General features: G+C 38.8%; 1 protein-coding gene across 7 annotated transcripts in view; it reads left to right on the plus strand.

Moving 5' to 3' along the window:
* Nucleotides 1–27,744, plus strand: part of LOC124787685 (inositol polyphosphate-5-phosphatase A) — a 330,769-nt gene that overhangs the window by 222,468 nt on the left and 80,557 nt on the right. For all 7 annotated transcript variants that reach the window (XM_047254512.1, XM_047254513.1, XM_047254509.1 and 4 more), the window contains 2 exons: nt 11,623–11,799; nt 23,109–23,174. In XM_047254512.1, coding sequence (XP_047110468.1) covers nt 11,623–11,799; nt 23,109–23,174 — 243 coding nt within the window. The remainder of the gene's footprint in view (nt 1–11,622; nt 11,800–23,108; nt 23,175–27,744) is intronic.

The raw sequence follows: 27,744 nt of genomic DNA on the forward strand, positions 1-27,744 counted from the left end.
TCACAAATTTAGCTTTGGAGGGCAGCGTGGAGGGTAAAAATCGTAGAGGGAGACCAAGAGATGAGTACACTAAGCAGATTCAGAAGGATGTAGGTTGCAGTAAGTACTGGGAGATGAAGAAGCTTGCACAGGATAGAGTAGCATGGAGAGCTGCATCAAACCAGTCTCAGGACTGAAGACCACAACAACAACTACTACTCTGCTGTTCACACTTAAGTGCTTGACAGAGGGTTCATTTAATCACTTTCAGATTATTTCTCTGCTGTTCCACTCTTAAATAGCGTATAGAAAAAACAGTTGTCTTAATTGAAACTTCCTGGCAGATTAAAACTGTGTGCCCGACCGAGACTCGAACTCGGGACCTTTGCCTTTCGCGGGCAAGTGCTCTACCATCTGAGCTACCGAAGCACGACTCATTCCCGGTACTCACAGCTTTACTTCTGCCAGTATCTCGTCTCCTACCTTCCAAACTTTACAGAAGCTCTCCTGCGAACCTTGCAGAACTAGCACTCCTGAAAGAAAGGATACTGCGGAGACATGGCTTAGCCACAGCCTGGGGGAAGTTTCCAGAATGAGATTTTCACTCTGCAGCGGAGTGTGCGCTGATATGGTTAAGCCATGTCTCCGCAGTATCCTTTCTTTCAGGAGTGCTAGTTCTGCAAGGTTTGCAGGAGAGCTTCTGTAAAGTTTGGAAGGTAGGAGACAAGATACTGGCAGAAGTAAAGCTGTGAGTACTGGGCGTGAGTCGTGCTTTGGTAGCTCAGATGGTAGAGCACTTGCCCGCGAAAGGCAAAGGTCCCGAGTTCGAGTCTCGGTCGGCCACACAGTTTTAATCTGCCAGGAAGTTTCATATCAGCGCACACTCCGCTGCAGAGTGAAAATCTCATTCTGGAGTTGTCTTAATTTATTGCGAAGGTCATTTCTCCCAGTGTAGGTGGGAGTCAACAAAATATTTTCTCCTTTGGATGAGAAAGTTGGTGATTAAAATATTTGGTGAAACTATTTCAGCACATTGAGAAAAGCCTTTGTTTTAATGATCGCGAATCGCATATTGTATCCATGACACACTAATCTCTTTTTCGCAGTAATACAAAACAAGCTGCCCTTCTTTGAACTTTTTCCATGTCGTTTCAGTCCTATCTCATAAGGATCCTGTACTGCACAGTATACTTCAGAAGAGGATGGACAAGTGTAATGTAGGCAATCTCTTTAGTAGATTTATTGCATCTTCCAACTGGCCTGCCAATAAAATGCTGTCTTTGGTTCGTCTACCCACAATACTTTCTATGTGATCATTCCAATTTAAAGTGTTCATAATTGTAGCCACTAGGTATTTAGTTGAATTGACAGCCATTAAATTTGTTTGATTTATCATGTAACCAAAAATTTGAGTTCTTTTCACTACTGAAGTGGATGTCCTCACAATTTTCATTGTATTGAGTCAATTACCACTTGTCACACCATACAGATATTTTGTTTCAATCATTTTACAATTCGTTTTGATCTTTTGATGACTTTACTAGACTATAAATGACAGCATCATCTGCAGACAATCTAAGAGAGCTGCTCGGATTCTCTCTTAGATCATTTACGTAGAGTAGGGACAGCAGAGGATCCATAAACTTCCTTGGGGAATGTCAGATATAACTTCTGTTATACTTGATTAGTTTCCATCAGTTACTTTGGACTGTGACCTTTTTTAACAGGAAATCACAAATCCAGTCACATAACTGGGCAGTTCTCCACAGGCCAATCAGAAGCTGCCTGTGAAAACAGTGTCAAAAGCCTTCTGAAAATCTAGAAACATGGAATCAGTTTGAGATCCCTGTTGATAGCAATCATTACTTAGTATGAATAAAGAACCAGTTGTATTTCACAAGAGCAGTATTATCTGAATCTTTGCTGACTGTGTGTCAATAATTTTGTTTTCCCCCAAAATAATTTATAGTGTTCAAACACAGCATATGTTCCAAAATCCTATTGCAAATTGACATCAGTGATATGGGTCTTTATTGAGCAGATTACTTTTATTTCATTTCTTGTGTATTGATATGACCTGTGAAACTTTCTAGTCAATCAAGAGGTAGATACGTTGCTTATGGAGCAGTTACATCAGCGTACTTCGAAAGGAATGTAACTGGTATACAGTCTGGACTGCAAATTAGCCTTTATTAAGTGATTTAAGTTGCTTCGCTATTCTGAGGCTATCTACTTGTGAGTTACTCTTGGTGGCAGCCATTCTTCATTCTAATTCTGGAATATTTACTTCATCATCTTGGGTGAAGAAATTTCAGAAAACCATGTTTACTAACTCCGCTTTATTTGTATTGTGAAGACATTGACTGTGTCTTGCAACTGTTGTACTTTGCATACAACCAGAAACTCTTGGAATTCTCTGCTAGATTTTGAAACAGTGTTTCATTGTTGAAACTATTAAAAGCATCTTGCAATGTTGTTGAAAGAGAAGGTGGTATTGTCTCCCATTTATATCCAAAATGGATTAGGATTATTAACAGGTACCCTGGAAAGTATAGAGGGTCTGTATAATGCCACACTTGATAAACGCTGCTACATTAAAACTACTAACAAATCTTTTGAGAGCAAAGAAACTGATGGAATACTCCATTGTTTCTTAGGGTTTCGTAACACGCTGGTATATGATGGGTATTACTATGGGAAATGTAATGATATACGAAATAAAAATGGTAATGAATCATCAACAGGCACATAAACAAGATGGAAAACTTTGTCAACTTTTGGACAAATTCTTTTTTGAGCAAAACACACACACACACACACACACACACACACACACACACACACACACACAGAGAGAGAGAGAGAGAGAGAGAGAGAGAGAGAGAGAGAGAGAGCATGTTGTGCTGAGGTCAACTCTGTTCTTGACCGCAGTGTGGCTGTTCATTCGGGTGGATAGTTGGTTGGTGGTCATTCCCACATAAAATGCTATGCAGAAATTGCAGCAGATCTGGTATATGCCATGACTACTTTCACAGGTGGCCCTGCCTGTGATGGGATAGGATAAGCTTGTGTGACTGGACAGGAGAAGGATGTGTTGTGTGGGTATATTGGACAGGTTTGGCACCTGTATCTTCCACCGTTACATTGCCCCCTTGGGGCAAGGGGTTGAGAGTGGGTGTGGCTTGTAAGTGGACGAGAATATTACATTAATTGCATGGACGGCAGAATATTACTTCAGTAGGGGTGAGAGAAGTTGTGGGGAAGGATGTTCCTCAAGCAGGCACAATGATACATAGTTAAAGCCCTGGTGAAGGGTTCATTCCATTGTTCCAGTCTGGGATGTTATTGCGTGATAATAGGATGGGGCTGCTTCTTTTATAGCTGAAACTTGGGGTGGTTGGAGGGCTGGGGGGTGTGATGATAGGGCACAAGAAAACTGTGGTCTGAGTTTGGGGGGGATTGATGCCCATCTATGAAGGCATTAGTGAAACCTCAAATGTACTGGGCAATAGTGTTCTCGTCACTGCAGATATACCATCCATAAGTGACCAGACTGTGCAAGGGTGATTCTGCAAGAATATTTTAAAAATTTGATAAAGATGAAAATGTTAAAAATTCTAGGTTGCTTCTTCCTGAAATGTGGCTCAGCATAATTTGTCAGTTGGTAGAATAAATTTAAATGGACCAGTATATGCAGTCCGTTAGTGTAGGCAAATCACATCATCAGTTATTCGCAGGCAGGGTCCATATGCCTCGAAGGTGACACACCGAGACACAGACACTTGAATAGTGTGACTGAGCACAGGATATCAAAGAGATACGAATGATGAAAGATAATGCACATCCCTAGAGATATGCTCAGGAGTTTGAATCTCGCCGTGCACAGAACATCAACAGTATTACTATTATTAAAATAGCTAACAAGACTGATATTAAGACAGAATTTTTGTCTCTCCTGTAATCTGTTCATTTACTGTATTTTTCATTTTTCCCACTATGTGTCATAATTTGAAACTGTTTCTGTACATCCAGTTCCTGCCCTTATCCTCTTATGTACAAAACTGAGAGGCGTTCTTCAGTTTCCAACAAAGGGTGGACAGCTCCATGTATATGCCTGGCTATGGCCGACTTGTGGAAATTATTAAGCTGAAAAGCATGCCAGTGTTCCTTGTACCTCAGCTTTAAAGATCTAGCAGTCTGACTGAAGTATTTCACATTACAACTGTTGCACCAAATTTTTTAGATACCACCTGTCATATTTACCATCTTCTGTTTTAAACTATTTCTTAATATACATCGTGGTGTTTGTTGATTTTACCTGTGTACTTGAAAGCTGAATATACATGTAATGTCTGTCCACTCATGCCATATCCAGTGAAATGTTTCAAATATTACACATTTGGGTGCATTACTGTTATGTGCAAAGTTTACCCTATCTGCTACAAAATGTGAAATGTCAGTCCATGAAAGCCAAAGTTAACTACAATACCTGTTCCATTAATCAGATGCTCTATTCACTTTATGGAGTGGAGTGGTGTATTCAGAATGTGAATAGCACCACAAATAGTAACAGCACAGCACATATGTTGAAACAATGTGAAGTTTTCAACAGAATATAGTCTCCAGTTACTTGGGGGAGGGGGGTTGCTATTCTAGTGCCATAACATAGACTCAATAGATCCTAGGCAAGGATGAACAGCTGTTCCAATTCCTTCATCAATTCCCATAAAGACAGTTTGTGAGATTTTGAGGCACTCATATTGGAACATTAGATGCATAAGTCTGAAAAAATTCCAGTGTAATACTGTGTTGACATGAGTGTTGGTAAGAACTGTTTCCCTCTTTCTGCTGTTAAATTAGGTAAGTATAGTTGCCAATGATAAAATATTTGTATTTGAAAAAGGGAACTTTAGCCCTTATACAAGCTGTATTGACAGAAGTTCAAGCTTTGTACCACATGGGAGACAGATTATTAGGAGATAAACATACTTAAATGTAACTGTACAAGAAATTGATATTAATTGTTAGATATGCCAAGTTGAAATTTTTTCAAAAGTAGTAGTTAAAATATTTATGATGTTATGATATGAATATTAATGTCAATCTTCTAAGTTTGGTGACATAATAAGAATCTTGTTTGAATCTGGGACATAACTGAATTGTTTCTTGTTTAAATGTCAACTGAGCTTATGACGAGATTTCAGATTCATTTCAATGTTAATTATTTCTCAACTTCAGTAGCTGTTGATCTTAATTCAAATTTTCTTAATCTCCCACATTGGGTATGTTGGAATTAGAAATTAAGTAAAATTTGAAGTTTTAATAGGATTCTGTTTTAGATACATAGTATCTGCTATTAAAAATGTACATTCAGAAGTGAATCAAATACATGATGGTATTTTTCCTTGAGCGTGTGCAGCACAAACAGTATGATGTATCCATATGATTCATGATACAAAAGATTGTAATCTTGTATTTAATGCTGTCAATGGCTGTTCATCACTGAAGTGTTGCAGACATTTCACTTTGTTCTCTTTGGTAACAGGGTGTGTTCGTGCCTTGATTGTGTGCCTTATGCTGATACTGCTGCAAGCTGTGGTGCATGTAGTTTGGAGCAGGGTTTAACATTGCTGGTTGTTGTGCAGTGTGTCACCAGTTCAAATCAACCACCAGCAGTTATTTGTTATTTAGTCTCTATCGTTTGTAGAAGATTCTTGAAATACCTTATGTTTGTATATTCTGAAATATTCGATGTTTGTATAAATAGCTGCACTCTCCTTCCAGGAGGTCAGTTCTGTTAGCTTCACATTTGCTTTCAGTCTGTGTGTTAAACTTCATTGACAATCCTGCCATCAGATTTGGAATTGATTATGGATTAAACGTGACATTGTTTGGTGGAGATGCCAGGTACTTCAAAACATCTACATCTTCATGGCCCCAATTAGGCAATATAAAAACTATCACCTATACGGACAGGAAATGGAATACAAACAGTACATTGTTCCTAAAATCTGTATATTCCAGGTAAAAGGATTCCAAAACAGCAGAAAGTCAGCTGCACATCAGGCATCACTCAATGTTTAATGAAGATGCTGGTCAGAATCTAACAAAATGGCTGAAATGATTTGAACAAGTCGCCAGATATAACAGGTGGGATGACATGTTGTGTTTGGCAAATGTATACCTTTACTCGGACAGCTCAGCCCAGCAATGGTTCGAGAACAATGAAGAGAAGCTCAATACATGGGATAAATTCCAGGCCAAATCGAAGAAAATGTTTGGCTACAATTAGTAGTAAGTCCACTTATGGAACAACAATGGAAGAACAGGGCCCAACGTCAAGGGGAAATGACACATACAGGGTAACAATTATTGAACTGTATGAAACAAATTCATTATAACTTTTGAACAGTTTGCATTAGGACTTTCAAACTGCATGGTTGGCTGCACGGCATGATGGGAATTAGTATGTTGGTTTAGCGACAAAGCCCAATTTTATTTGGATGGGTTTGTCAATAAGTTTCGGAGATGGAGAAATCGAATTTCGCGATCAAGAAATCTCTTCACCCTCAACTGGTGACTGTGTGATGTGCAATTTCCAGTCATGAAATAATCTGTACGACATTTCTTGATAACACTTTGACTACCAAATGGTATGTGAAGGTTTTGGAAGATGATTTCACCCCCATTATCCAAAGTGACCCTGATTTCGACAAGGTGTGATTCACGCAAGATGGAGCTCGACCCCATCGAAGCAGGAGAGTGTTTCGTGTCCTGGAAAAGCACTTTGGGGACCACACTCAGGCTCTGGGGTACCAGAGGCCACTGGCATAGGCTTCGATTGGCCACCATATTCTTCAGATCTGAACACAATACTCCTTTTGGTATGGCTATATTAAAGACATAGTGTACAGCAATAACTGAAAACCATTGCTGAGCTACAAACAGCCATTCAGGAGGTCATCAACAGCATCGATGTTCTGCCACTTCCGCACATCCTGCAGAATTTCGCTATTCGTCTGAATCACATCATCGCCAATGATGGCAGGCATATCAAACATGTCATAACCTAAATCCGAATATCTGTAGTGACGTTTACATGTTGAATAAGTGAATAAAGTGTGTGCACCACATAGTTTGTAGCTAATTAAGATTTTTTATTGTTTTTTCCATATAGGTCAATAATTGACACCCTGTATGTACAGAGTATTTTGACCCTGTGCCACATCGTTAATCCTAACATGAGAGGATTCAATAAAATCTCACAATTGTTGAAAGGAGTCACAGAAGACATGTACCAAGCTATTCTGGTAAAGAATGTCATAGTGATGGAGTAATTCATCAAATGGTGCCAGTGAATTGAGGAAATGTAACAGAAGAGGTTCGGATAAAAGAGGTATGACTGCCGACTGTGGTCCCTATGTTAATTGTAGAATGCCACTATGTGCTCACCTCTCTCATACACCAGATAGTAAGAGAAGAGATATGGCAGTGTGAGGCAGCCAGCAATGTCAGACAAGTACACAAGAGATATCAACCTTGAATGTTGATCTGATTCGTCAGGAGTACATATTGAAGAAGAGATTATCAATCTTTAGAACCAGTCTCCACCACTCTCTGAATGTACTAGGAAGAATGAGCTAGCCCATCTCAGACTTATGGTGCAGCCATCAGATGACAACCCAAGACTCAACCAATACAGGTACAGCCAGCCCTTACGCCAAGCAGAATGTCCCACAGAAGAACAGGCATTTGGAGGACAGAGGAAAGATGTCAGTGTTTCCAATGTAGATGCCCTGGACACTTTGTAAACTACTGCAGAGAAAGGAGCCTACTTCAACCTCACAACAGTTCTATTCATATCAGTCATCTTCAGATGATTATGGTAGAACTGTGGGACAAATTCCACCATAATAACCTGGACAAGGTTGCTCCCCGACACTCCACAGCCAATTCCCCTTCCCACAATGAGGTACAATCCATTTGCCTAGCCATTGATTTCAGGAAAACCAAGCTAGATGACCACCTGTGGAGTGGAGACTGCCACAGATGCAAATTCTCCGTGGTCAGCAGTCGCCAAGATCTCAGGAAAGCTCATTGATAGTGTCATCAATGCCCAACCTGTGCGGGCGCTAGTCAGCTCAGGAGCTTCCTTTTCTCTAATGTTGGGTGCTTATAGTGGTCAGATAAAGATTATTATGTTCCATGGTATGAAAACAACTGTCCTGAAAGTCGCAAATGAGAAATGCATCCAGCCAATAGGAACATGTGCCACAAGACTTATAACAGAACACAGCCCCTCAAATTTGTCGTTTTGTCAGACTGTAGTCAGAATGTTATTCTAGCGTGAGACTTTGTGCTGGCATAACAAGTAGTCATAGACTGTGGAAGATCATAGCTCCAGATTAATGAAGCTAATAACAACATTGCCGTGGGTGGTTGTTTGCCATTAAAACGTCGTTATCCTTCCATCATTAACAAGACGATTTCCAGTTGCAATTTGAAATGCTCAAATAAACTGTGAAGCTCTTAGTGATTGCAAAAAAGCCACATGTGCTCACGAAAGAATTCTACAGCCCAGCCAGCAGTGCTGATAAGCAATGTAGATGGTCAAGGAGGACATTGTATCACTAATTGTCTCAAGCAGCCATAACTCATCCCTAAAGCTGTGTTCACAGGAACAAATTAGCATCACATTACAGAAAACGCAGTGAGGAAACTACTATTTAACTGCTAATAGGACCTAGCCTGACCGAGAAACATCAGTGAGATATGGCTATTTTACCTCAATTGTTGAATGCCTTCAAATCCGAAATGGATAAAAGACAGACCAGATGGCCCATGGTAAAACACCATATCAACACTGAGGATCATCTGCCAAGAAGCCAGCACTCAGTGTCTCCATCTGCATGACTGATAATCCAGAAAGAAATGAAGATGATGCTGTAAGGTGACATCATGGAACCTTCAGAGATTCTTTGGTCTTGTCCTGTGGTCCTTGTGAGGAAGGATGGCATATGGTATTGCCATGTCAACTACAGCTCTCAACTCTCAGCTGTGTTCATGCAAGCGCCCTACTGCCAAATTGAGGTTGACGATGCTGAGGAGGAAAACTCTGCATGATGGCCTCTTTGAATTCAGAGCTATACCATTGTTACTATGTAATGCTCTAGCCATCTTTGAACATATGATGGACAACCTGCTTTGACACTTTAAAAGGACAATGTGTGTTTGCTATCTGGGTGACATAATCATTTTTTCGAAGGCATTTGAAGAACATCCAAGTTCCCTGAAATCTGTGTTGAAGTGTGTTCAGACTGCAGGTCTCCACCTGAATCCTAGACATTGCCTCTTCACCAACCATGAAACAAAAATCTTGGGCACCTACATAATGGCAGTGAAGTCTGTCCCAAACCAGAGAAAATAAGGGCAGTCACTGATGCTTATGCATCCATACTAATCTCAAAGTCCAACATGAACTACTGTACAACCAAGAAAGAGTACCTTGAACCTGTTTTAGCCATCAACAAGTTCTGGTCACATTTATTTGGCAAACCACACACCATTGTGACAGTTAACCATCCTCTGTGCTACCTGACTAGCCAGAAGGATCTGGTAGGTAGACTGGCAAGATGGGCACAGGGGCTTTAAAAGTACAACATAGGGTGAAGAAGTACGTTTTTTTACTAAGTGGTGTACTTAGCTGCTGTCTACGCATAGTACATTTTCACCGTTTTGGATCTGCCAGTTACCTGTTACAAACTTGCTGATGGAAATTGTTCTGGTGGTCTCACTACTCTGTCCCACTGCTGTGTTCAGACTTACTTTTCTTGTGACCTTTGATCCTTGATGGATAGTACTGAAATGTTAGACCATGCGACTACTTTAAGCTAATAAATTAACTTCAAACGCTCATTTGCATTTCTCTTTCTTTAGAGTCTTCAAGTCTCACAATGACAGAGCCCAATAATTAGAGCTCAAAGTAGTTAAACCAAACGTCAAACATTAAAACATCTGACCCTTAGGTTGTACACGGAAGATTTCTTTAACATGCAAGTGATACATTTGTTTCTGGGTGCCTGCTGATATTGTCCACGGCCGTCTTGCTCCAAGCTGTCCATGACACTGCCAACTCGGAGTGCCAAAGCACACACGTAGCCTCATACAGCAAGTGAACGTTGTGCATCGTACGACTCCTCGCCACTGCCCTTGTTGTTACTGCGCATGCACCCTCTGTACGAACACAGACTAGGGCACACACAGTATCAGTATGTGCTCCTCTTTATACACTGTGGAACAAATAGCTGCTATCACAATCATCTTTAGGTGGTACGAATATTGATAGTGGACAAGGGTATTTGATAAAATGTCCTGCTACACTACAGACATCAGAATGGTATACAAAGGACACATACAAGGACACTGATTCCCTTTCAAGAAATTATTAGACAGAACACAGCAGCATAGATGAAATCTCGGTCATTGGTGCATTAAATGACATTGCTGCTGAACAGAGGGATTTGCTAAAGTGCTACTTCGGTCTGTATCATATCTTCTGTCACTTAGTGGACTTCACATATGAAGTTGTGGATTATGACCGGTCATCGAAAGGACGAAAGTGCAGAGACATCATTAATGCCCTCCATATGAATGCCTACTACAGTCCAGAGGCACAGATTGAGTTCAGAGGTTCAAGGAAACTGAAGACCCACTCAACAATTGTAAAGCTACAGAGGGTCGGGATACCTTTGGTGCTTATAATAATGAAGAGGATGTGAAACTAAGATGAGAAAGCTAGAATCCGTCAATGCTGCCATACTGAAGACCATTAACGAGGTTTAGATCCAGGTTACTGTAATCAGCTCTAATGAGATCTTCTGAAACAACAGACCACTGTTTCTCCCAGAGAGAGCAATGCCACAAACTGTGGTGCGTGCAATGTGGTGCTGGGGTGAGCATCACCTCTGGTGTGCTGCAGGCTGCCAGTTTATACTCGACCACTACCAATTACTTTTTCTAGTACCTATCATTTCTGGAATGTTTTTGAAACACCTGATGTTTGTAATCTTTTTATAAGTATTTTGAAAATCCAGTTATTGTATAAACAACAGCATAAACTGTCCAGGAAGTCAGTTCTGTTTTGGATGTCCTTAATATCACTAATAAACATGCTTTCAGTACTAAGCATTGACCTTTATTGAAAAACCTGCTTAGGTTTGGAAATAGAAATGTGACAGTATGCTTGTCAGCTCAGTTATAACAACAACAGATAGAGTAACACAAAGATGAAATACATTTAATCACTTGCAGCAAATTTTTCTCATTATCATCTTAAACTAGTGTCCTATTCATTCAAACAGTGCATTTTCTATAGCATAAACTTTTGTTTGCTTTCATTGACATTTATGTACAACCCATTATTGACCAGTAGAGATTTTCAGAATTTATTATTTAAACCAAATTACAAGAACCAGTCGCAATTTATTTGTCCTTTCGCACCCGAATACTTGAAATCGTCAAAGTCCTGTCTGTTTATTTTTATCTGACCAATAGCATAGTAACAAATACATGTGTGTAATGAACAGCTGAGAATGTTTAATGTGTGGTGCTTAATTATTTATAAACATTTTTGTCTTCTTTCAGCTGAGAGAGTTTGATAAAGAATTAGAGCCTTTCAGTGGCCAGCTTTTTGAATTTGTCATAAAGTTCCCACCAAGTTATCCATTTGAAGAAAATGAAAAAGGAGCAAAGCGCTATATGCAGACAAGGTGTCCATCATGGTGTGATCGGGTAGTACTCAGCTACACAGCAAAGTCTCTAGTAAGTAAATTAGCTAATTCAAAGTAGACATGAAACATTTGTAGTTTGCATGCATAGAAATTGTGTAATAATTTAGAAACTGAAATGACCTGTTGCCAAAAGGTAGAAAGCTTCTGATTTTTTCCAAGAGTTAATTGTTTGTTTGAGTGAAAACAAGTTACCATAGTGAGTGAAGCCACTAAAACTTCTAGAGCTGTAGTTGAGCTGTCTTGTCCACAAGACTGATTATTTTGTCATGTCTTTATGCGACTTCTGGCCATTCCAGTGTCAGATTAAAAGTTAAACAATGGGATTCCAGGTTGCCATATCAACAGTATAAGGGAAAGATGGTTTATTACTCACTGTAAAGATGACAGATTGAATTGCAGACATGCACAGTTAAAAGACACTTACACATTACCTTTTGGCCAAAGCCTTCATCAGAAGAGGAAATACACATACATTCATTCACACAAGCAAGCACATCTCACGCATGACTGCCATCTCTGGCTGTTTGGACTGGAATGCAACTGTCAAGTGATACAGAAGCAGCAGACTGGAGGGGGCAGTGAAGGGGAAGGGATAGCAGGGTATGAAGGGGTAGAGAGAAAGAGTGCTATCTGGCGGAGCATGCATGGACTAGAACTGTCAACAGATACTGCATCAGGAGACTGTAGGGCATGTAGGTGGGGAGGTTGGGAAATAAGGAGTGAAAAAGAAGGCTGGGAAAGGGAAAAGACAGGGGCAGAGGGCAGCACACAAACAAAACATGGTGGGAGACGAGAATAGGGAGGTGATGATATGACAGATGGTATAGGAAAACTATTGGGAGGAGAAGATTAGTGTTTAATGTCCCATCAACAATGAGGTCATTAGAGATGGAGCACAAGGATCCACATGGCTCGGATAGTGGAGCAGCCATTGAAATAAAGCATGTTACATTCAACTGCATGTTGTGCCACAGGGTGTCCAGTTTGCTCTTGGCCACAGTTTGGCAGTGGTCATTCATCCTGGTGGGCAGCTGGTTGGTAGTTGTGCCAATATAAAAAACTGTGCAATGATTGCAACAGAGCTGATACACGACATGGCTGCTTTCACTGATGGCCGAGTGGGATAAGTCTGTGCCAGGACTGGAATAGGAAGTGCTGGGTCGATGGATTGGGCGTATCTTCCACAGGGAAATGATTCCCTGATGAATGGGGATGTGGTTCAGTTGTTCCAGTGTGGGGTGGTATTGGGCGGTTGGGGGTACTCCTTTGTAGCTGGTTCTTGGGATGGTGGAAGGATTGGAGGTGTGAGGAGACATGGCACAGGAAGTCCATTTGTGGACTAGGGCAGAGGGATAGTGCCTGTCTATGAAGGCCTTGATGAGACAATCGGACTAGGCAAGTGAGTTCTTGTCACTGCAGATGCGCATCCCCAGGTGGCCAGCCTGTGTGGATGGGATTTTTCGTATAGAAGGGGTGACAGCTGTCAAAATACAGGTGATCGTTGGTGGGTTTAATATGGCCAGAGGTGTGGAGAGAGCCACCTGAGAGGATGTGGTCAACGTCCAGGGTGATAGCGGATGGGAGAGAAGATGTTGAGGCTACGAAGGAGTGAAAATAGGGTTAAGATTAACTGTTAGTAATTATGTATCTTTTCCATAATTTTCTAGCTGATACTCTTGGAAAACAAGAAGTCACTTGGAGTAAACTTATTACAGAAAATTAAACATTCAAGCTTTGGAGATCTGTGTACATACTGTTTTTCTATTTGCAAAAGGAACTGAAAATAAGAGAACTTGAACCCGAACCTTGCCTTTTACATGCACTGGCCTTACCAACTAATTTAGTCAGATATGACCCACAACTTACCCTCATAGCTTCAATTCTGTCCATATCTCTCTACCACTTTCCAAACTTTACATAATACCTCCATCATATCTTTCTTACTAGCACTTCTGGAAGAAAGGATATTATGAAGAAATGTCATTACCACATCTTAGAGTTTGTTTGTCAGATTAGGAACATTACCAATGAATGACAAGATTCCGGATTTGAGTCTAGTGTCACACAGTTTGAATCTTTGAACATGATTATCGAAGAGTGTTGTAAGAATTGCTGCTAGTAGAACTGAAATAAAGCAAACAACAGTGTCTGTTTTATACACTCCTATTTCAAATTTAATTAGTGAGTAAATAATTGTGAATAGTTACTGAGAAATTTTATCTGTAGATGTAAAGAAAAATTTTGTTTTACAGGGAAAGTGGAATGAAGAAGAAAGATAAAGTTAAGACTGTAGGAGAATATCTACAGGAAAGAAAGCAAGGTCCTTTGTAGGGCCGGCCTTAACCATGTCCACAACGACTTATCATGATTTATCTTTGTGTAGTCAGTACTGTCTAGGCAGTGTCAATATGTAGACAAGGAGATGTGGAGTGCTTCTTGCCATCAATGTAGGGTGTGAATGGACATGCATGACCACCTTGCACAAAGCAGTTACATCTATGGGATTGTGGATTGAACAGTTTACGAGAATTTTGGTTTTTTGGTTATTCGTTGGCTTGGATCAACACCCTCAACATGGACCGAAATGTTTGTTGAAACTTTCTCAATGACTTAAGTGTTGCCATTTATTCCTGGTTTGATGAACTCTCAGGCACCCAATCATACCTCAACTAACCTACTGAATCACTTAATCCCATAATCCGATAAAAATGTTTGGAACTATTTGGAACAGCAGGTGAAATGTAGCACTGAATATTCCCACAGTTTGGTAGCTTTGTGTGGTTTAATCATCAGTGAGTGTATCGGGCTACTTACTTAATTGTAGAAATATTATTCTGCAGTGACACCTTAAACTCATAGTATCTTGCTGAAAACTGTTTGGACTGCTTAACTATGTCGAGAAAAAACTGACCCAATACCATGGGTTTTATGTTCACTCAGCATATTTATTATGATTAGAACCCAGTTGTGTGATACCAGTTCTGTGTACAGCCTCTCATATAATTACCAGTTTGTTCCAAATCATTGAGTCATCCAAGCAAGTGATCCTACTCGTTGATGTCTGACAGTAGCACAGTAATTCAGTGGTAACTTTGAGACAAATTTATACTTTCACATAACAGTGATTAAATGTTTATTGACATCACAAGCAACAAAGTCTGCACAAATATTCAGATGTAGCAGTTCATGAGCTAATGCCAATTCTTGCACATAGGTGTAAAATTACTCACAATCTAGGTGTACGTAACAGATGATGATGATGATGATGATGATGATTTTACTCAAGTGGGTTCTGGCCATGAACCTTTTACAACATATTGTGACTTAAAAAGTGTTGCTTTGGTGACTGCTAGCCATGCATATAAAAGAGCGGATTATTACACAGACATGTTCACTTGTTGAATTCTAGCCGCCAGCTGCCGATTTGTGGTCAGGGTGGGTTATACAAAGACTGCTGTATCTATAATTAATTTTTTGTTTATAATACTACAAAATGAGTATTAAGTATTGTTTTCGATCTCTTAATTCCAATAATAATTCGGTTTAAGTGTATGATGTGTGATGAGGAAAGTATTAAAGCTCAGTGTACCGTTTGAATGATACATCGCATACCTACACACTGGACTCGCATTCGGGAGGACGACGGTTCAATCCCGCGTCCGGCCATCCTGATTTAGGTTTTCCGTGATTTCCCTAAATCACTCCAGGCAAATGCTGGGATGGTTCCTCTGAAAGGGCACGGCCGACCTCCTTCCCTGTCCTTCCCTAATCCGATGAGACCGATGACCTCGCTGTTTGGTCTCTTCCCCCAAAAATCCAACCAACCATCGCATACCTATGCAATGGTGGATTGCTTACTTTCATGTAAAATTTCCATGTTTGTAATTTTGCTAATCTGGGTTATTTCACAATTAATGGGTTAACTGGAAAACAAATGCATTATCTGTGTCAGTAAAATTATGACAAAGGAAGTACAGCCTCAAACTTTGGAACAAACAAACTGAAGAGCTTCAATGACAAAAGCATTTTAGGGTGCAGTATAATTTTAATAACGGATATTTTCTTAGTTAATCTGTTTTTGGGAAAGTTAAAGTGATTGCCGTAAAAAATGAAATTATGACTATCCGATAAGCTATGTTAGGTTCTTCAGATTTATGGCCGATTAGCTCATGATTTTTTTTCCCGGTCACATGGCTGTATAACAACTTCAATTATTTATTTCAAGTAAACAAGTTTTATGCCAGGAGAATTGGTATTTGTAAATTATGATGTACGTAATAAGATCACCTCAGTTATTAACTATAACGAGAATGAAAAAGCTCCCATCATAGCACAAAAAAGAGTCAGTATGTTCTAATTAGAATTACAAATTTAAAAGAAGGGAGCTAGCTTTTCAACTTACCTGGCAGCTTCAAAGACATTTAAATCAAAACATCTTGACATATTCATGCTTGTTTTACTTGTAACATAATGCAACGTGTCAAGTAAAGTAACAGGATACAAGATGTTATGTTGTGCAATATGACACAAAGTGTCTGGGATACTTTCTGTTGTAGATGCACCCACACCCCTGGATACTTTCTGTTGTAGAAGTATCCCACTCTGAGGAAGAACATAAATTTGTATTGTATTTGCTCTTACACCCCTCACCACAAGTGTAACAGGGGCTGGGTTTGGGGGAGAAATGATCCCCTCGGGGGAAAATCAACCCCTCCCAGAAATCAAAAAATTGTTTTAGCATCCCCCAGGAACAAATCCACCCCCAGAAATTTTATCTCCCCAGAAAAACTTCCTTAGCTATTACATACATACTCTTCAGCCATATGATATTATATATTGTTTACTATGGCTGGTGACTCTACTAGATTTTGGGCACAGGATCAGTGACTTCAGCCTATAAATTGAAAGATGCAGGTATGCTAATATCTTGCATCTAAGAGACCTCACTACACTGGGGAAGTAGAGTTAACTTGTAAAATACCGTATTTACTCGAATGTAAGCCACACTTTTTTTCCGGTTTTTGTAATCCAAAAAACTGCCTGCGGCTTAGAATCGAGTGCAAAGCAAGCGGAAGTTCTGAAAAATGTTGTTGGGTGCCGCCACAACTTACTTCTGCCGTCGAATATATGTAGTGCTACACAGGCATTCTTTACAGGCACAAAGATAAATACTGGCGCCTAAACCTCTGCGTTAGTAAATAAATTAAAAAAAAAAAAGTGGAAGACGAGCTTTTTTTTCTCCACCCCGAGTTTCGACCACTGCATTTTCATACATTATCCAACGAAGTAAATACAAATTCCGTATTGTTCATCTTTGAATGTAGCAGCATTTCAATGTACTACGAAAACCCGACTGGCAAGACTGTTTGGGGTGTTTGTCAGTATGGCCAACTCTACGTTCTGGATTTTTTCCTATCTGTGAGAAGAGATGGTTGCTAATAGGAACTTTTATAAATTGTGAATCACATGCAGTATTCTCGTCACCATAAGAATAATACGAATATAAACATTTTGCCATGTATTGTTTCATGTTTGCTGCTCTCTCATTTAAAACCTGTCTGCCTAATAAACTACGAAACTAGAGTGAGACAACAGCAAACGCGGAAGAATATACATATCATGTCAAGTTTATATTCTTATTATTCTTATGCCTAACAGTGATACAGTCAGAAATGAAGCACGGCAATTGGCTAGATTTTTAAATCTAAGATGACTCTAATTTCTGTGCAGAATCTAATGTACTAAAGAGGCGCCTGCGAAGATGTTCAAACGGAGAAAATTTTTCGCTAAACTCTCGTTCAGAACATCTATCATACACAGTATATTATTTGGTTCTTGTTGATCATTATCAAAGAAAGCAGCAGTGCAAGTAACAACAAATAGCTTTCTTTTTTTTTTTTTTTTTTTTTTTTTTTTTTTTTTTTTTTTTTTTTTTTTTTGTAAGCGGCTGTAGCGCGCAGAAAAGCAAGCCATGCTGCGAGCGATGACAGGCCGTAAACACGCAATATCAGAATGCGACAAACAATGCATGACAGTAGAGTAATGCATTTTCAGCTTAGAGTGACGTAAAGACATATAACAAAGAAAACAGCGCTTATCAGATCAAAGAAAAATAAGCAATCAATTCAAACCAGACAAAGCACGTGGAAAAGGAAGGGTACCCGTATAAATACAGACGGAGCGCCTGACGCATAGCAATGGCTACCTGGTAAAGCTTGACTGCTAAGCTTACGACTCGAACCAACCTACTGTAGCTGTATTGTCATTCATTCGACCTAAATTGTGTCTCATATTACAATGGACCAACTTTGTTTCGATTTGGAGATGCGGCCTAAGACTTTTCTCTCCCCTTGAATTTCGAGTCTCAAATTTCAGGAGCGTCTTAGATTCGGGAAATTTTTTTTCCCCTTGATTTCGAGTCTCGTTTTTCAGGTGCGGCTTAGATTCGAGTGCGGCTTAGATTCGAGTAAATACGGTAGTGCAAATATGCCAAGATGTTTTGATTTAAACGTCTTCGAAACTGCCAGCTAGTTCCCTTCTTTTACATCTTTTACATCTGCTCTGGGCATATTCACCTTTTTTTGTGCTATGATAGGAGCATATTTCATGCTGGTTCCCAACTTTTATTCTACCATAATTTTGCCTTTAAACCACCATAGCTTGGCAGCCAATATAGATTTTTGGTGTCTCGGGTAATGTCTGGTTCGGTAAAGGTTTCTTTTATTGGCCTTCAAACCATGTTGCTTATATCATGGCTTTCACAAAATAACAGAACACTAATTACTTGTATTTGTCTATCTTCTTGCAAAATTTGAACCGATCTGACACAGAAGTGGCACGCATAAAAAGAAAAGTGTTTTTGCATGTAAAATCCAAAAGAAGCTAGATTTTTGAAAGCAAGTTTTCACTTTTATTTGATTCACTTTAATCTATTTCCGCACATTCAATTGACGTAAGAACAAATTTTACATGCTACATTTAGCTCAGCTTTAAACCATCATACCTTGACAACGGACAAAGATTATTGGATAAAAAAATTGTTTTGACTTTATCCATTTGTCTGCGGTGGTGAAAAAGTTTGAACCTATTCATGCATGTTTAAAATATAAAATCAACGCAGTTCAAAAATCTGGCAGGAGAACATGTTTTTTGCATGTAAAATCTGAAAAGTGCACATACAAATCGTGATATTAGCTGAGCATTAACTTCAGCCCAATTAAAATCTTATGCAAAACAAATTATTCAGTTCACACAATTTGCGTGGATGCCAGATCCGGTTTGTCATCCATACCTTGCTTAATGTACTGTAACATAGCTATAGTAAGACATATGGTTACTGGTCTGGGCTAAACCAAAAACTTTTTACCCTATGTTCCTAGCTCGAATAGGAACTGAGCAGAAAGGCCCATCCCCAAACCACAAATCTGCACATGGCCTTTTCAGACATATTTTTTACGGCACTTCCGTGCTGTAATGATAATAATTTAGCATTTTTAGATCCATATGTTACATATGAGGTGCGGCAAGTAAATAATGAGCCTGGTATCAGAAAAGTGATTTATTGCAAACAAATTTACAACTAATTTTTATCCTCTTTAACATTCTCCCCTCTCCTATCTATACACAGTTGCTTACATGTCTTCTATTGTTCAAAGCAATGCTGTAGGTCAGCCATTGGCTGTATGTCAGCCATTGTCACCCTCTTCAACAACTGTGCTGTTTTCGATTTTAACTCTTCAGATAAACTGAAAATGTGTTCCTTTCAATGCACTTTTCACTTTTGGGAAGAGGTAAGTCACAGGGAGCCAGATCTGGTGAATGGTGGGGTTTTTGATGTGGGAATATGCCCATCCACTAAAAACCTTTTCACAGGTACAGAAGTGTGGACTGATAAGTAATCCTGATGCAGAATCCATGCATGATTCTTGCACAGATATAGTCTTTTCTTCCTTTCTCTTTCCCTCAGCTTCATTAGGACTACTATGTAGTATTTCTGAATAACAATTTGACCCTCAGACACCCGTTCAATTATTACAACACCCCTGGAGGGAGGGGGGGGGGGGGGGCGGATCGGCATTGCCTTTGATTTAGGCTTGCTCATTCATGCTTTTTTTCATCTTTGGTGATGTGGGAGTCTTCCAGTCCATTGATTGACACTTTTTTTCTGGGCCGTAATGGGAGATCCATGTCTCATCATATGTGACAACACGTGTTAGCAAGTCCATTCTTCATTGAGTCATTCCAAGACATCAGAGAAAATTTTCTTCTGATGATCCATTTGATCCTGAGAGAGGTTTTTTGGAAGCCTTAGTGTCTCTTTGTTCATGTTCCTCATGTCTGCTATCAATCAAATGCTCAGACGTTGGTCGTATCGCACAACTCATTAACATTGTGGATGTTTGCTTCGGATCTTGAACTCGCAGATAGACCGAGGTGTTCATCATCTTCAACCACTTCCTGACCTTCTGAAAATCATTTGTGTCATTCAGGAACTTGTGCACGTGATACAGCATTATTACCAAACATCTGCCAAACATATTAAAGGGTTCTGTTGGTGACTTTTTAACTTCATGAGGAATTTTAACTTAACAACCTGCTAGATTTTTAAGTTCACCATGCTCACAGCACTACTGCAGAACAACGTGTTCTTCATCGAAAGGCCAAAAGCAAACTAAAGCAGACAGAAAGGCAAAATGAATGGTGGCTCCTCTTGAAGGTTCAAGGTCAACTGCAGTTCAGAACCAGCCTCCTCCCATATGGCATGCAATAGATGGTGAACTGTCTTATTATTTAACTGCCACACATTGTACATTATGTGCATACAATCAATTACTTGAAAGAAAAAAATATTTAAAAGAGTAAATTGGTAGCAGGTGTATCAAATCCACTTTATTATGTTTAAAGTGCTCAGCTGGGTACGATGTACCTGAAGGAAGTTGTGACTGTGTCTTTCCTTCTGCATTGAGGCCATTATCAATGCTAGAGACAGTATTACACAGTTTCTGTGTGTCTAATGGGTGTGGCTAATATTTTGTTTAGTGTTCTTATTATTAAATATTCCTGTTACCAGTTTCAGCATTCACATGTTGAAAGCAGTTATGATATTTTTATAATAGTAATAATAATGACTTAGCCAAAAATATTTACTGAAGCTTTATTTTAAATTATAACTAAATAACCAGTTGTCTGCAAATGTGTGCTGTGTGGTTTCTGAAGAAAGTAATAATGTATTTTCTTTAAGCTGTTATCTCCTTATTGCTTCATAAAGACAGTTGTGCCCTGGAAAACAATGACATTTTGTCTGTGCAGAAGAGTGAAGTATTTTTATTTTAGGCACAGTTACTGACTGTGATTAAAATCATAATTGATTTTGGCAGCAAATTTTGTGTTCATGTCGTAGGCAAACAAAGCGCTCATGACATGCAGTGTGGCAGTTCAGAAACCAGTTATGATTGTAATCATATCGTGTGATAATGTCTCAAATGAAAAGAAATGTGTGGTTATTTCCTGTTGACAAAAATGTTATATTGATCAGAAATGAAGTTTGTTTCCCACAGCAGAAATATATTACAATTAGTTTATCAGTAGATGTTCTCAAAAGCTCAAGTAGCAGCTTCTGTACATATGTATAATATACTCTGGAAGTCTCTTAATAACAAGCTGATCTCACGACTATGTCATTGGTTTCTTCTTGGAATGTGACTAACATGTTTGTTGTATTGCAGAAACAAGAGTGTTAACTGCATATCAAAGGTGAAACAAGCCTGAATTATCCTTCCTTGCACATTGCTATCAAAATAGTAACACCTTCAGCATGTCATACAGCTTTTACATCATGGAGCTGTATGACATGTGGACAGTTTCTCCGTGAATTTTACACCTTTTTGTCACTCAGTTGTGCCATTTTAAAAATTGTTTAAAATATATGGTGGGTGAAGAATTTTAATCTTATTTTCTATCCTAAAACCATGTTAGGCAATTGTCTGGTCATGCTAAAAGTTAAAGTTCATCAACTTGTTTGTCAAACCACACATGAATAAAGCTGTCAGTGTGGATTGTTCACCTAGAAAATTCACAAAATTAACACCCAAAATTTATTCTTCTAGAGTAGCATTAGAACCATTAGAACTATGTCCTACACTTTCATAGAGCCTTTTTCAGCAATTATGAGGGTGATTCAGTAAGAAAGGTAGCAATGTCTGTAACAGGTACATGAATAGCCTGTGAGACTTACATTCCATATCTAGATAGAGGAGATGATCAAACCTTTTATACATCGCCAGTGGATGGAGGTAACTGTGCTATTTTGTTTTGAAATACAGCTTAAAAATTGAGACATGATGGATATATGGTGGCAATGGAAATGTAAAGTGTAATAAGCTTGCTTGCTTCCTCCCTCCCTCCCTCCCTCCCTCCCTCCCTCCCTCCCTCCCTCCAACTGCAGATGATCACCAGCTAGTGAAAGGTTATGGAGTAACTGCAACGTCACAGAAACAAAGGTGGTTTTGGTGCAAGGAATTTGAGAAAGGTAGATTAGATGTAAGAGATGTGCAAAGGTCAGACACATCCACCTCAACTGACCGAGAATGCTTCGTTGAATTATTGATTCAAGCCAATTTATTCATTCATGCAAGGCAAATTGACACTAAACTCAAAATTTGCATCGGCTGTACAGTGGATATCATGCACATGACACTGTGCTACCATTGGATGAGAATAAAGCCAAGCAGATAGGATTCTCTCTCCAACACTTAATGTGGTATGTGATGGAGGGTGCTCTATTCCTGCACTGTATCATCAAAGGGAACAAAGTGCGAGTGCATCATGTGACACCTGAGAAGAGAAATCATCTATACATCCCATTTCTCCCTCACACCAAAAGCTCTAAAAAGCATTGTCCATGAAGCAAGTTATGAACACAGTATTTTAGGACATGCTGGTTGATTTCCTCAGCTATGGAAAGGCTGTGAATGCTGTGAGCTGTTATGCCATACTAGAATAGTACTGTTAGTATCTTGCGTAAGAATACAAGTGTGATGAGTTGCAGAAAACGGAAAGGTGGAGGAGGTCACTCAGACTCCATATAGGGAGGGATACACCTGAATCCCTTGCTTTCCATATCCATGTTCAGCCAAACCATTGCCATCTAGTAGATGAGCAATTAACAGAAAGTAGAACCTTATAAAAATTTTAATAAAAAAGAATGATAAGTATATATGTCAGATTTATTTGTTGTTTCAGCAGATTGTTGATGTAAACTCAGTACATTTATAAGTTCTTGTTACATTTGTATACCTCCTTGAATGTTTGAAGAATTAGTTTTATATTTCTCTGTTACAGATATGTAATCCCAATACTGTAGAATATGGACTGATGGGCATAAACACCTGTATGGGAGACCACAAGGTATAAATATTAAATAAAATAGATATATATACACACACACACACACACACACACACACACACACACACAATACTTGTGATGCTCCTCTTGCATTACTGTAAATCAGTACAATATTACCTTTTAGCTTTGTTCACTAATCTCACATTTATTTATATTGACTGAAAATTCTTAGTACAATATGAAATTAAGTATGTAACACAATCTTCCCACTTTGCATTTTCATGTCTCTTTACGATAATTAAATGTACAAGAAAAACCAGTTCTGTATCAGAAGAATGGTGCTTTGATGTGTGGAATAGAAAAAGATATAATAATCAGGGCAGTTATATGTAAAAGAGAACATTTCCGATATTTCTTCAAACTCATAAAGTGATGGTCTTTGACCGAATTTCATTTTTCTTTAAACTCGTAAAGTGATTATCTTTGGCAGAATTTCATTTAGTACTGGTGATCCACCACTTTTTTTTATTTTTTTTTATGTAATGCTCAATATTTATTTGAATATTGTAAATAGGAAAGAATTTTTCTCTTTGTCTTGCATGACATTACACTTGTGATACTCATTGTGTATGATTTTTTATAAGCTAGCAGCTCTGTTCTAGTAATTTTAAGGTAAATTTTCAGTGAGTCAAAACGAAGTTTTGATTGTTTTCTTTCTGTGCTACAGCAGGAAAGTACTGTTGTCTAAACAAAATTGGCAAAGTCCTACATTGAGCATTGTTGGCAAGTACAGCTACATTACAAATAGTGGCAACACCTTCACCTTGTTAAGTTCAATGTTGGTTTACAGCAACAACATACTATCACACCAGTAAGACATACTATACACAACATTGAAAATTAATACCAATTGAACATTACTCACTGAATTGCAAGTCGGTTCCATCATCCAGCCAATATTTTTTATGTCCCCCTCCAATATTTTTTATGTCCACTTCATGGTAGGTGCCAATGGCCTTTAGCTTCTCTTGCCTCGATGTGTACAACACTTGTGCATATTATTTGTAATCTTTAACAGTATCATTTTAGTACAAACTAACAAATATGTATCACAAAACTTACAAAATTCATCTTAGTTAATTTGAGGACATTCATTTTATAGGAGTGAGAGGAGATTATTATTTTGAGGAGTAAGTGATATTAAATCATTCAGATTTACAGGAAAATGTTCTCTCTCGCTAAGGTTTACGTCAAATGTAGGAAAGAGTAATTAATTGAATAATTATTAAATTCTTTGGTAAAAATGAAATAGGTAATGACATACTCTTTTTTTTCTCAAATTATTCACTCAAATGTAATCGCTTAGTTCAATAGAAAGCATTTTTCCCTTTGGTTTTTGAACACTAAAATTCGCTATCACTCTCATTTTTGAAAAAAATCAGGTTCAAATTAAGTTGTTGGAGATAAAGTTTTATCTGTATGCATAAAACTATCCACAGAAGTAGCAGACAGAACAGGAAAGAAGATAACAATGAGTGCATAAATTATGTCTTGGAGTAAAATTATAAATATGCCATTCAGCATAATGGGTCTGAATGACCTTCAAATACGGTCAGACAATATTTATTAAATCCAGTTGGACTTGTTTAATGATCCAAGAGAGAGAAGCAGGTATGAAATTGTACAACCTTCCTATTGACAGGACAAGTGTAGAATATGGTTGTCTAATGGAAATTTTTGTTTATTTCTCACTAATTTTTACAAAAATAGAACTTAATTTTGGTGGTCTGTGGGTATGAAACTGCAGACACCAGATGATGGAATGCACTGTGCTTTGCCTTATTGTAATGTGAATTTAATTTTAAGAGACTTTAAGGAGCTGTTGCAACAATATTCATATAATTATATTCTTTGGAAAGTACTATTTCATTTGCTATAATGAATTCTCCTCCAAACTAAACAGCATAACTATGAGACTAGACTTTTATCAAGATGACTTATTTCTAATATGAAATACCATAGGTATCCTAATATGCTGTAGGACACACCATCGCAATTTAGGATAACTTCAGCTTGCTACCCTAATACCCGGATTCAGACTCATATTTTTACTATGTGGTTTCTCAATTTTGTGAACTTTGTGAAGCCATTTGATGGTGATCCTGTTGTGCTAATACTTCATGGTCATTGTATCACAGTTGTGTAACAGACAAAGCAAGAGAAAACTCTTCGCACATCATCTGCTTTTACACCATTCCATGAATAAAATGCAACTTCTTGTGTGAAATCCATGGTGCTGTTTAAAATGCATTATCTCTGAGAAATAGAAACCTGATGGGCAAATAACCCAGGTTACATAATAGCCTCTTGTTTGAGTATGAAGTTATTGAGAGCAGTAACAATGGAAAATTCTGCAAATGGCCCCTGTAAAATGGGACTGTCCCATGTAATAGCCAAAAATGTGTGCCCAAATCAAAAGGCGATTACAGATATATGTAAATAAATTTTAATAACAGTATTTTAATTACTATTCATGTGGAACAGTACAACTATACATAATGATCACTGACATTCATACACCGATCCCATCATGTAGGAAGGGAGTAGGTGGCTTCAGTGTAGAAACTCCTCGGTTGCTGACAGATGTGAACCTCTGGCATTTCAGAGGTTGTTTTTAGGGGCCAAAGATGTGCAGATCACATGGGTAGATTTGGGGCTGTGAGGAACATATTTCAGGACCTCTCATCAAAATTTTTGAAGGAGCTCGAGGGTCCTCTTGGTCACACATTCCACCTTGCAATGCTGAAACCCTGGAAAATTGTGCATCGTGTGCGACACTGCTCTCCGTACATCTCTTTCATTTTGCATTAAATTTGTGACGCATGCTACCCTTCTGCGCAAAGAAATTGGATTACTGCTTTTTGTGCCGTAAATGAGGAATCAATCATGCAACGAATTGGGAAACAACTCTCCAAAAGTGAGGAAGTTGCTACAGAACCTTTAACTCTCCTTGTGCAACTGCATATGCCACCACACTGTCTCTCAGTAACCACATTCACCCACTGGGATTATGTACACCACTTCTACAGCACATATCTCCTTTTCAGTTGGGTACACCTTATATTTAGAAAAAATATTTCAAAGTTTACCAGGAGTTTGACTTACAAGATGCAAACAGCGGAGTGAACGAGAGTCCAGATGGTCTTCAGCCAGCTCCCAAAATCAGTTAGGTCAAGAGCCACCAGCATGTTATGAATCTGTGAAGTAGTTAACATCATCTCCATGCAGGGAACATTTGAAGCAATTCAAAGAGAAGCAAGCTGCAGCAGAATCAAAGGAGCCAGAAGTGAAAATTTTTATTCTTGAAAAGGAAAAATACAAAAACACAGGAAACAAACCTTTCAGTCATTCGAAGTCTGATACAAATTTAATTGGGGACAGTGCTTCAGATGTGCAATTCGTGGAAGAAGAAGAAGAAGAAGTATCTTAATGCATATTCTCTAGTTGTCATTTCTCTGAAGACTAACATAGAGGAAGGGCACAGTGCATGGAATGCGATCCTTCTGATTTTGAAGAATGTGAACTTGAAAAGAGCTTATCTATGAAATGGCTGCACTACTTTTGCACAATAAATGCAGAAAATGTTGGAGAGACAGTAAAGAAGAAAAGATTATTATTTTAGGGTTTGCCTGTTTATTATTCAGTATTAAGTGATTCCTATGACTGTCTCACGTTAGGAGACCGTTTCTGTTTCTATTCAAATTGAGTTTTTTTTCCCCCAAATGTACATTATTAAGTGTTAGGTAGCATGAATTCAATGAATAAAATCGGTAGTACAAAGATTTCACATACATTTCCAGTTAACATACAGTTGAATCAAATATGTTAATACAAAGTGGAGTAAAGGGTGAAACAAGGAAAGTTTCACATCAGGGATGAGGCTAGTAAGAGGTCCACACACCACTGACACTAATTACCCGCTTCATCTGAAGAGACATGGAGGCAGTCAGCATCTGGAAATACCTCTTGTCATCTGTGTGATTCTCCCATTTATCCAGCACTAGGTCCCACAGTTGGTCAGCTGTGTGTGGTGATGGTGTCAGCTGGTGTAAGTTCATCTGACACTTCATTTTGTGCCACATATTTTCAGTGGCATTCAAGTCTGGTGCATGAACAGGCCTGTTGATCAGATCAATGTCAACCTGTTGCATAAACCATTGCTGAACCATTCTACTTATGTGAACCAGTGAGAGGTGCTGCTGGAACTGAATCACTCCCTTGGGATAGTGTATCGTCACACTTGGCACCGTGGTATGTTTCATGATGTGTACATACTGATCCATGGTGAAGTGATCATAAATTTGATGAAGTATCCATACCTTGTTTGATGGCATCCACCTGCAGCTTAAGACTGTGATGCAACCAACTCCGAATGTTGTGCCACATATTGTGGATTGTAATGTGCTCCCTGTGGCCTGTAGACCATCACCAGACCCTCATTCATATGACATGCTGCCAGTCACAGTCTACATTCAATTCAGTGAAGGCAAGCCTGTGAATTCTGTGATCAGCAGAGAGGTCCTCTTTATTAGCAACCCTTTGGGGATCAAACACCACCATCCCATAAATA

The sequence above is a fragment of the Schistocerca piceifrons genome, chromosome 3 (genome assembly GCF_021461385.2).
Source record: "Schistocerca piceifrons isolate TAMUIC-IGC-003096 chromosome 3, iqSchPice1.1, whole genome shotgun sequence".
NCBI classification, from domain to species: domain Eukaryota; kingdom Metazoa; phylum Arthropoda; class Insecta; order Orthoptera; family Acrididae; genus Schistocerca; species Schistocerca piceifrons.